The sequence below is a fragment of the Culex quinquefasciatus genome, chromosome 3 (assembly GCF_015732765.1).
Source record: "Culex quinquefasciatus strain JHB chromosome 3, VPISU_Cqui_1.0_pri_paternal, whole genome shotgun sequence".
Classification (NCBI taxonomy): Eukaryota; Metazoa; Arthropoda; class Insecta; order Diptera; family Culicidae; genus Culex; species Culex quinquefasciatus.
Window position 1 is genome coordinate 48305299 of NC_051863.1, and position 11376 is coordinate 48316674.

At 37.3% G+C, this 11376-nt stretch overlaps 1 protein-coding gene across 13 annotated transcripts in view; it reads right to left on the minus strand.

The window, feature by feature from the left end:
- Positions 1-11376, minus strand: part of LOC6036934 (voltage-dependent calcium channel type A subunit alpha-1) — a 176843-nt gene extending 165467 nt beyond the window's left edge. For 12 of the 13 annotated variants that reach the window (XM_038264614.1, XM_038264621.1, XM_038264617.1 and 9 more), the window contains exon 1: positions 11165-11376. In XM_038264614.1, the coding sequence (XP_038120542.1) occupies positions 11165-11376 (212 nt within the window). Of the gene's footprint in view, positions 1-2177; positions 3170-11164 lie in introns of those variants that run through there. The other variant, XM_038264623.1, reaches the window with a different exon arrangement.

Below are 11376 nucleotides of genomic sequence, written 5' to 3' on the forward strand. Positions count from 1 at the left end.
CAGCCTGAAACGGTGATGAGATAGAAATTTGGTGTCAAAGGGACTTTTATGTAAAATTAGACGCCCGATTTGATGGCGTACTCAGAATTCCGAAAAAACGTATTTTTCATCGAAAAAAACACTAAAAAAGTTTCAAAAATTCTCTCATTTTCCGTTACTCGACTGTAAAATTTTTTGGAACATGTCATTTTATGGGAAATTTAATGTAGTTTTTGAATCTACATTGACCCAGAAGGGTCATTTTTTCATTTAGAACAAAATTTTTCATTTTAAAATTTCGTGTTTTTTCTAACATTGCAGGGTTATTTTTTAGAGTGTAACAATGTTCTACAAAGTTGTAGAGCAGACAATTACAAAAATTTTGATATATGGACATAAGGGGTTTGCTTATAAACATCACGAGTTATCGCGATTTTACGAAAAAAAGTTTTGAAAAAGTAACTTTTTGCGTTTCTCTTTGTTTCGTCGTCCGTGTCTGTCGCGGGTGACCATGAACGGCCATGATCGATGACGACCAACTTTTTCAAAACTTTTTTTCGTAAAATCGCGATAACTCGTGATGTTTATAAGAAAACCCCTTATGTCTATATATCAAAATTTTTGTAATTGTCTGCTCTACAACTTTGTAGAACATTGTTACACTCTAAAAAATAACCCTGCAAAGTTAGAAAAAAAACGAAATTTTAAAATGAAAAATTTTGTTCTAAATGAAAAAATGACCCTTCTGGGTCAATGTAGATTCGAAAAGTACATTAAATTTCCCATAAAATGACATGTTCCAAAAATTTTTACAGTCGAGTAACGGAAAATGAGAGAATTTTTGAAACTTTTTTAGTGTTTTTTTTGATGAAAAATACGTTTTTTCGTAATTTTGAGTACGCCATCAAATCGGGCGTCTAATTTTACATAAAAGTCTCTTTGACACCAAATTTCTATCTCATCACCGTTTCAGGCTGCAAATTATTGAAAAACACCTCTTTTTTCGCATGTTCAAAAATGGAAGGGATCGTACCGCCCCTCCGTCACGAGATATCAAAAAACGGACCTCGGATTCGTGATCAGGGACAAAAGTTACCCCTTAGGACAAAGTTTCACGCAAATCGAAGAGGGGTCAGGGCAACTGCTGTGTGAGTTGGCGGAGAATTACCCATAAACCATTTCATAAAATTATTAAATTGTTGTAAATCATTTCATAAATAATGGATTCTTTGAAAACAAAATTATTTAAATTTATCTTTGCATTGTGTCACGATTCACAGAAAAGCTTTTTTCGCGAAAAATAGGAATAAAGTAGCTTAGTAAATTCAAAGAAAAGATTTATTTTGATAATATTTTAGAAAATATGAAATAAGAATTTTGTCTCCTTTTTTGATATGTTGGGGTTAAGGAGGAAATTCTATGAAAATTTTCCCTTTTTCCCGAGCTGTTATCGCACGTTTCTTAGTTTGGGTATTTTTGGCATCAAAAGTTATTTTAAAATTTAGGCCTGACACCAAAATGTTATCCCTCCTCCGTTGGGAGCTGCCAATTGGCGATTTTTTGGTGTTTAACAGTTTGCTTTGATGGTAGACACACAGCAAAAAAATCCGATGGTAAAATCACATGCAAAAGCATGCACATCACCTTCGTCAAAAAAGACACTCAATATTACACGCTGCATGTAAAATTTTTGTAAACACAAAAAAAAAGTTTCAACCGACGGGACTCAAACCCAGCACCAACAGTAAGGACTGGCGCCTTAGCCCACTCGGCCATCAGACCGATGCAAAATGGAAAGGATAAACGTATATGTGAGCTTGACATTTCGGTCAAGTAGGTTTCCCATACTGATGGGCTACATAATTCAGGGTGTATTATTACACAGAATTTCATAAAATATTGCAAAATTTATTTTACACCCAGGCCTTTTACACGCAGCTGGATTACTACTTTATTTTCTGTGCAGTGTTTACATGATTTGTTGAATTATATAAAATGGGATTCACATCTGTTTGTTTTTGATATATTTTTCAGGGTTGTTGTTGGAGACGCTAAAACTCCCAAATTCCTGAGATGGAGTTGAAGTCATTGGAAAAGTGGCTCCGGTATGGTAATTTAATGTCGAATGTAATTTAAATGACATGAAGATATCCCTGTGCCCCAAAACAAAGAAGCAAGCTTCCACCGGTTCCACCCACCGTCAGTTGATCCAGATGTGTCCTATTGCTCGGCGACCACTCGGCCATATTGGTTAGACCACCCAACGCAGGAAAGCACTCATCTGTGCGGCTGCTGCTGCTCCTCACAGGCTCTTACACTGGCTGAAGGTCCTGAAGTTGAAAAATTCCACCACCCACTCCTTACTCCCTTCTCCGATGCCGCTGTTGCAATTCCTAAAGCTTTCCTTCGCTGCAGCAACTGTGCGTAATTTTCCTTCACAAAAGACTCAAAAAAGAGTCGCCCCCCTTTTTGGCCACCAGAGGCGCTCCGATCGCCTTTCACGACCACAAACAAACCCCCACGCTGTTATCGCACCAACACTGCGCCACAAGCTTTTCCTTTTCTCGGATGTCCTCCGTTGAAGACTGCTGCTGCTGCTGCTGCTTTCGGGGGGAGTAGACACAACTCGTCACGCTGCACACACCAACACTAACGAGCGCGCGACTGCTTTTCCACACCAACACAAGCGGAGAGCTTTTTTCCCTGCACTTATTTTCCCATTAATTGTGAAAACTTAAGATTTTCTCCGCCTTCTTGAAAATTGGATGCCCCTTTTCCGTCGCAGCTTCTGAGGAAGGCTTTTCAGCACGAATTTTCACACTTTTCCACCCTTTTGAGGCAGCCCAACTCGATTTGGAAGCTTTTCTACCCCCGGAAAAGCCGTGGAAAACGACAAACTCAGATTAATTAAATTAGAAAAAAAACAGCTCGCGACACCTGATCCAGCTTTTCCCACTCCCAGAACTCCCGGACCGTTTTTCACCGCAATTTCCCTCGATTCCGCGGTCTGCGACTTCCGAAATTCCGTGATCCGCACCCTGGAAAACGGCCAAAAATTGTCCTTCCCTGCTGACACAGTTTTTCACACTTTTTTCTTCTTCTTGCTCTTTTCACTCTCTCACACCCTTCTAGAAAACTGTGACGACCGCGAGCGCGCGCTCCGAAACACGTCCGGACCAGTCCAAAGTTCGACAGTGAATGGTCGGTCGGCGCGAGGACGAAATTTTTCAACACCCCAAAATGAACGCACGTGGGGAAAATGAACACGTGGGAGGTGCTCACGGGTGTGTTGGTGTGGTGTTTTGCTTGGCGCTGCGCTTGTGCTGGTGTGGCCGTTATCAGTTATCAGAGGGTGCGATTGTATTGGTGAGCGCGGCAAGCGACAGAATGTAAACAACTTTGGTGCGGGAGGAAAATGACGTGCTTTTCCCCCCTCGCAAACGAGCGGGAGCACGTGGTTGGACCTATTTTGGACCTATGGTGTGCGGAATTTGGGTCTATTTTTGGAATGGAAACTTAAAATCTAGTGTTCAAAAAATAAATTTTCAAATAGACCAAATGTCGCTCCCCTAACCCTAAAATGCAAAGTAGTTGAGTTATGTTTCCTCCCTTCGCTTTTCTTCCTCCCCTCGAGAAAAGTGCGCTCACGTGGGAGATACTTTTACACAAACCCCCGCTTGGTTGAAGGTAAATGTGTCAATATGGTTTGAAAAAGCTATATAGTAACACACAGGTTGCAATGTTACACTGACTGGCGGCGGCGGCAAACAGGTGTCAATTGGTGAATGTTTTTGAAAAGAGAGAAAGCACGGAATTGGGTTTGGGGTTTGGATTGCGGTGTGTCACGTAAATCATTACGGTGCTCGAGCGAATGGATGATTATTAAACTCTTGAGGACGTGCATGCAAAGGTCTGGAAGAGGGGGGTTTACTTCGTGAAACTGTGTTTGTTTGTTCATGTTGAGTAATTTAGCATATTAAATTTAAACTGGTTGATTAATGGAACGCAACATGCACTAGATAATAAAAATTAATGGTGGAAATTATGGTATTGAATAACGCTGAACTTAAGTTTCTAGCTTTACAAACATTACAACATTAAAAACGTGTTTTTATTGATTGACTTCATCATTATTTGGAACATTTTTTTAAAAGATTTGTAAAACCCGTTTTTGTTTTTTTTTGTCTCTTATTGTATCAACATACTGAACTTTTCAAATCAGTATGATTCCAATAATTTAAAATTCATGTTATGATAAATGCTCTCGATTTCAATTCAATCTTAAAAGGAATGTATGTTGAATTATAGATAGTAAAAGAATTGTTTAATTGTTTAGTTAAGGCCGTTGCAAATATGTTTTGATGTTAATGTCCATTGACTGGGACAATGTTCAAAGTGGCCACCTTGAATTATTTACAATAATTTTAAAAAAAAAATCAAGCCATGGTTTCAAGAAATATTCAAAAATCAGTAACTTTTGAAGGATTATGCTGATCAATTTGGTGTCTAGGGCAAAGTTGTAGCTATTGATGAGGACTATTCAGTAAAAAATATATTTATATTTTTTATTCTTCTTTTCTTCTTCTTCCCTCTCTCCCAAGGGTTCAGCCCTCTTGCTTGAAGAATCTCTTCCTCAACGGTCCCTTGGATTCTATTTGCTATGAATGTCTATTCCGTTTGTCAATAATTTCACTTTCTGATGTTTAAAATGTTTCAAAACAAACACAATTAAAGTTAGTATAATTTATGTAAAAATAAAATTGTTTTATCGTTTGACCCTAACAAACTTCAAGTGATTTATCAAATGTTTTCAGTTTTTCTTTAAAATTTTGTCGTCTTTTTATGAAGCATATTTTCCCCTTGAATATATAGAGCAATTTTAAAGCAATTTATGTTTGAGCAATTTAAAAAAGAGGGAAAAAAGAAGAAAAAACTGTTTAAATCTATATAAAATTCTGAGCATGAGCATGAGCATGAGAGACCACCCATGGTTGTCCTTCTCCGTTGCTGAACAGAAACGTAATATCCTTTCAGCACTACTGATCATAGGCTTTGACTATCAAGTGGTGTTTCCCTTATCAACAGCATGTATGAATGCGCCAAAAAGATAAAACACCATGATTGCTAAAACTAGATCAGTTGCGAATAGGTAACAGTCATTGGCCACCAACGGCGCCCGCCATGTCAGTTTGTAGATCTCGATTTTAAGGGACGGGAATGTTAGTTAGCGCAGGTTGCTACTAGGGCAGCTGATTTACTCTGTGCTTACACCACACGAGCGCCAGGAACCTGAAAACTTGTTAGTAGGATAGGGTGTTTGGTAAGGATTCATCATAGAAGATGATGATGCGACCCAAAATCATAGTGTTTGTTGAAAGGTATTATATTTTATTCTCAAGGCAAACAATCGGATGCTGCGGATGAGACATTTCCCGTTTAACTGTTGTAAATTTTTTAATGAAATGGTTTAATCTTAGACAGCCGTCAGTGGAAAGATAAAACCAAATAATATTTATTTATAAAATGAGGTGTTAAACGCAATGCTGCAATGATAGCGTAGTCTGATTTTTAATTATATAATCATTTAGTTCTTAAATTTGTTACGGAATAGACGCGAGGAACTCAACTATCAAGAGCCTTCCGATCTTCTTTCTGTAAGCTAGATAAGGTATTGATTTTCGTTGCCTTTCGAGCTACGATGCTATGGAGAGGGCTTAACACACAAACAACCGACGTCGTGCCCTCCGAGCTACGGAGCAATGGGAAGGTCTTTTCAACACAAAAAAAGACTCGCGCACCACACGACGTTCTTGATGAATCAAAATAATTTTATTACGCGATAAACCTAACTAACTCAATCGTCAACTTGCCATCCAATCAGCGATGATGAAGAAAGGGCTTGAGGCACACAATAACTCACCGATTAATATGAAAAATTTTCAAGGTCGATCTTGTTTTATAACTACAGCGTTTCACCGTGAACCGCCTGTATTATTTGTATTTAGTGAATGAAGTTTAAATTATCTAAAACGTTCATTCTTAGACAGCCGGCTGTGGAAAGATTGAACCTGACTAACTGGAAATAGGTAAATAGCAAAACCTAGACAGACGGACGACCTTGTACGCGTATTTTTCGAAAATCACAGTTATCTTGTCCTGTAACCAAGTTTTTAGTTAATATTATATACACTCATTCATTGACTCACACAACCATTCACACAAAAAAAACTAATTGTAATTAATGGTCAAGGGTCTTAAATGTTTACCAAGTGTTAGGTTACAAATAAGGTGACATGGGAAAAAAATCAAAAAATAGTTTGAACTCCTTTTTACCATTTGCTTTTTATATCTTTTCTTATTGAAAAGCCAATTCTAGAAATAAATTAAATGTAACAAAAGAACAACCTTGTCCAATTCCATTCACACTTCTGACACATACAAGTATATTCCAACTGGAATTCGCTCACCCGGTTGCTTTGTAGTTTTTTGGAGTCACCAGCAAGTAGCCCGTTTCTCACACAACCCAAACTGAAAACAGTGCCGAAGCCGCTGCAGTCGCTCTCTCACTCTTAAACACTGAAAGCACACTTTAACATCACGTCCCCACGGCCAAATCTGTCGAAGCGGTCGAGTCATCGTCAGACCAACACTACCGCATCTCTGTTTAAATCTATATAAAATTCTCTAACAAATCATTACATTTTAGTATTTTACTTGAAAGCACTCAGACTTAAGATTTTTTGCAACCAGTATAAAATGATCGAGAATATCCCGAGCTGTTCAACCCGTGTCGCAGAAACAAAAAAAGGGTTTATTTTAATATGCAGTTTTGCGAATAATTTAGGTATTTAAAATTTTAATTTATTTAAATAATTTCAATAGTTCCGTTTTGGAGTTCCATTCAGCTATGGTTTCAACAATAATTTATTTTGATGTAAAATGAAATGGGCAACAAAAAGAAAAACTACTTAATATCATTTGCATAATATCATGAATCATTTATATTACAAAATGAAAAAAATTGAGTGCTTATTTCGAAAATACGTAGTTTTATGAACGTTTGAGGATTTTGAAATCTACGAGAAATTTCTCGATCCCATGTGATCCCATCTTACAAATTTGAAATTTGGCTGAACAATAAAATGTCTAGTAGGGTAGAGTAGTCATCAATGAGAGAAGGGGAACAATGATAAAATGGCCCTAGCAAATCGTGGTTTTATCCAACCAGGCTCATATTTGGGAGAAAGTTGTGTCTACTGGATACCGTTTTGCCATAATAGTGGTTTTGATTATGGGCACTCCCTTAAAAAGTGATTCATAAATGTTTGATTCTGGTGTTTAAATGTTAATTATGACTGAAAATTACATTTTCGCTCATAGCCTGCCATTAACACGAAAACTAATATTTCTCCAAATTTCTTTCGTCATTTAATAGGGCATGAGTTGGGCTACAATGTCCTTTCATTAGATTTGATCAAATATTAGAATACACCCAGAATCCACGTCTGTCTCAATGTTGACTTCTCTGAGACACTTTGATTTCATAAGCTATTCAATGTCCATGGCAATAATCCAAAACATGCATTGGAAGTGGGTAATTCTCCGCCAACTCACACAGCAGTTGCCCCGACCCCTCTTCGATTTGCGTGAAACTTTGTCCTAAGGAGTAACTTTTGTCCCTGATCACGAATCCGAGGTCCGTTTTTTGATATCTCGTGACGGAGGGGTGGTACGACCCCTTCCATATTTGAAGGTGCCAAAAAAGAGGTGTTTTTCAATAATTTGCAGCCTGAAACGGTGATGAGATAGAAATTTGGTGTCAAAGGGACTTTTATGTAAAATTAGACGCCCGCTTTGATGGCGTACTCAGAAATCCAAAAAAAACGTATTTTTCATCGAAAAAAAAAAACAAAAAAAGTTATAAAAATTCTCCCATTTTCCGTTACTCGACTGTAAAAAATTTTGGAACATGTCATTTTATGGGAAATTTAATGTTCTTTTCGAATCTACATTGACCCAGATGGGTAATTTTTTCATTTAGAACAATTTTTTTCATTTTAAAATTTCGTGTTTTTTCTAACTTTGCAGGGCTATTTTTTAGAGTGTAGCAATGTTCTACAAAGTTGTAGAGCAAACAATTACAAAAATTTTGATATATAGACATAAGGGGTTTGCTTATAAACATCACGAGTTATCGCGATTTTACGAAAAAAAAGTTTTGAAAAGTTGGTCGTCGTAATCATGGCCGTTCATGGTCACCCGCCACAGACACGGACGACGAAACAAAAACAAACGCAAAAAGTAACTTTTTCAAAAAAAAAAATTCGTAAAATCGCGATAACTCGTGATGTTTATAAGCAAACCCCTTATGTCTATATATCAAAATTTTTGTAATTGTCTGCTCTACAACTTTGTAAAACATTGTTACACTTTTAAAAATAACCTTGCAAAGTTAGAAAAAAAACACGAAATTTTAAAATGAAAAATTTAGTTCTAAATGAAAAAATTACCCTTCTGGGTCAATGTAGATTCGAAAAGTACATTAAATTTCTCATAAAATGACATGTTCAAAAATTTTTACAGTCGAGTAACGGAAAATGGGAGAATTTTTAAACCTTTTTTAGTGTTTTTTTCGATGAAAAATACGTTTTTTGGGAATTCTGAGTACGCCATCAAATCGGGCGTCTAATTTTACTTAAGAGGCAGTATTTGTAAATATTGCTTGGTTTGTTCTAGAGGTCGTATCGAGGTGCTCCGATTTGGATGAAACTTTCAGCGTTTGTTTGTCTATACATGAGATGAACTCATGCCAAATATGAGCCCTCTACGACAAAGGGAAGTGGGGTTAAACGGGCATTGAAGTTTGAGGTCCAAAAAACCAAAAAAAATTAAAATTGCTCGCATTTCCGTAAAACTTCATCCATTCCAACTCTCTTAGATGGATTCTAAAGGTCTTTTGGAGCACTTTAAAATGTGCCATAGACATCCAGGATTGGTTCGACTTTTTCTCATAGCTTTTGCAAATTACTGACAAAAATGGATTTTTTTAAAACCTTAATATCTTTTTCCAACAGCCTCCAACACCCATACTCCCACAGGTCAAAAGATAGGTAATTACATGGACTATAAGTCTACGGTGTTAACTTTTTGGCCAATCGCAGTTTTTCTCATAGTTTTTCGATTTTTCTAGAACAAACATTTTACAACGTTAGTTTTTGCCCTGTAGGCTGCCATAGCGGCACTTTTTGGTCTCAATTTTGTCATATTCGGAATCCTCGGACAATTTCACGTAAGTTAGTAGTATTGGAGTTGTAAATTGGATTTAAAAAATAATTAAATAAAACATTTTTGAAAAAAGAAATAGATCTTATTTACCCTATGATCAATACGTCAAATGCTGTATCAAGTAGGCGAAAACCTGTTTTACCCCTAATCCAACAAATTGTTAAAAAATATTTTAATTCATTCTAAATGGCAATTTTTCCAATCAAATTTACTACTCCAAAACTGCTTACTTACGTGAAATTGTCCGAGGATTCCGAATATGACAAAATTGAGACCAAAAAGTGCCGCTATGGCAGCCTACAGGGCAAAAACTAACGTTGTAAAATGTTTGTTCTAGAAAAATCGTAAAACTATGAGAAAAACTGCGATTGGCCAAAAAGTTAATACCGTAGGCTTATAGTCCATGAAATTCCCTAACTTTTGACCTATGGGAGTATGGGTGTTGGAGGCTGTTGCAAAAAGTTATTAAGGTTTAAAAAAAAAACATTTTTAACAGTAATTTGCAAAAGCTATGAGAAAAAGTCATACCAATCCTGGATGTCTATAGCACATTTTAAAGGGCTTCAAAAGACCTTTCGAATGCATCTAAGAGAACTGGAATCGATGAAGTATTACGGAAATGCGAGCAATTTTAAGATTTTTCATGTTTTTTGGACCTCAAACTTCAATGCCCGTTTTACCCCACTTCCCTTTGTCGTAGAGGGCTCATATTTGGCATGAGTTCATCTCATGTATAGACAAACAAACGCTGAAAGTTTCATGCAAATCGGAGCACCTCGATACGACCTGTTACACATTGGTGAAAAACTCGCTCTTAAAAGTCCTTTTGACACCAAATTTCTATCTCATCACCGTTTCAGGCTGCAAATTATTGAAAAACACCTCTTTTTTCGCATGTTCAAAAATGGAAGGGGTCGTACCGCCCCTCCGTCACGAGATATCAAAAAACGGACCTCGGATTCGTGATCAGGGACAAAAGTTACCCCTTAGGACAAAGTTTCACGCAAATCGAAGAGGGGTCGGGGCATCTTTTCCCGATTTCGTGTGAGTTGGTAGAGAATTACCCAAGTAATTTTTGGCACATTAATCGAGTTTTAAATACATTTAACCAAAGATATAAAGTTATTTGGTTAGTAACCAAGTAGATTCGTTTTTCAATTTGTGCCGGGTATGGAGGAAGCAAAATATATAAATCGAAAACACCCATGGGAGATTTATTCGTAGAAAGTTGTGTTTCATTTTCTGATTAAGAATATGTTCGAATCAAAATATTCTATCGGTGAAAGTTGCGTTTTTCAGAAGAAATTGTGAATCATGAAATCATGGCTGCTCATAAAAGGTTGCGCGCTTAAATCGGCGCCGGCTAGACCCCGCCCCCCTAAGGTGTCCACGTGTTTATGGATGGTCCCTTTGCAAACTTTCATTTTTAATGTTTAAATGAAATGAATTATTATTAATTATTAATCATAATATATTCCAATCAAAATAATTGTATTTGTTTTTGGGGATATTGAAGAAAAGATAAAAAGCGCAAAAATTTCAAAAAAAACTAGAAGTATGTTATGAATTCAGACCTAACCATAAATTAAAAAAAAAACTATCTGAAAGCAATCTTTTAGATAGCTGTGTATTATGGTAACCATTTTCCCAACAAATATCTATCGGTAAATTTTTCTGAAAGCTCTTATCCAAATTGTAGCAAAGTTTCCCGGATAAATGCTCTGTAAAAGTGAGAAGAGCTTTCCCTCTCTGCATGAAATTTTCCTCTCCCAACTTTCTTTTCTGCTATAACATTTTTCCTTGCCATAAACTCCATCGCGGATAAAACGCAAAAAGCGACCCGAGCTTTCATTCGCTCTCTCCACTCTACCAAGGAAAGCTCAACGCTTGCGGTACTCACATGATATCCCCGAGTTTCAGTCTTGTTTGTATTAAAGCACAGCTTTTATGGTCACTCGTAGTCACAGCCCGCCGTCTGCGTGGCGAGACGCGCGGGGTGATTAGGCCTTCCGGAGGTTCCAGCTGCATGGTCAGCGTGTTCCCGTAGCGGACCATCGGCGAGGAACCACGCCGCCGGGTCGACATGTGCCGGCCACCAACGCTACCGATCAT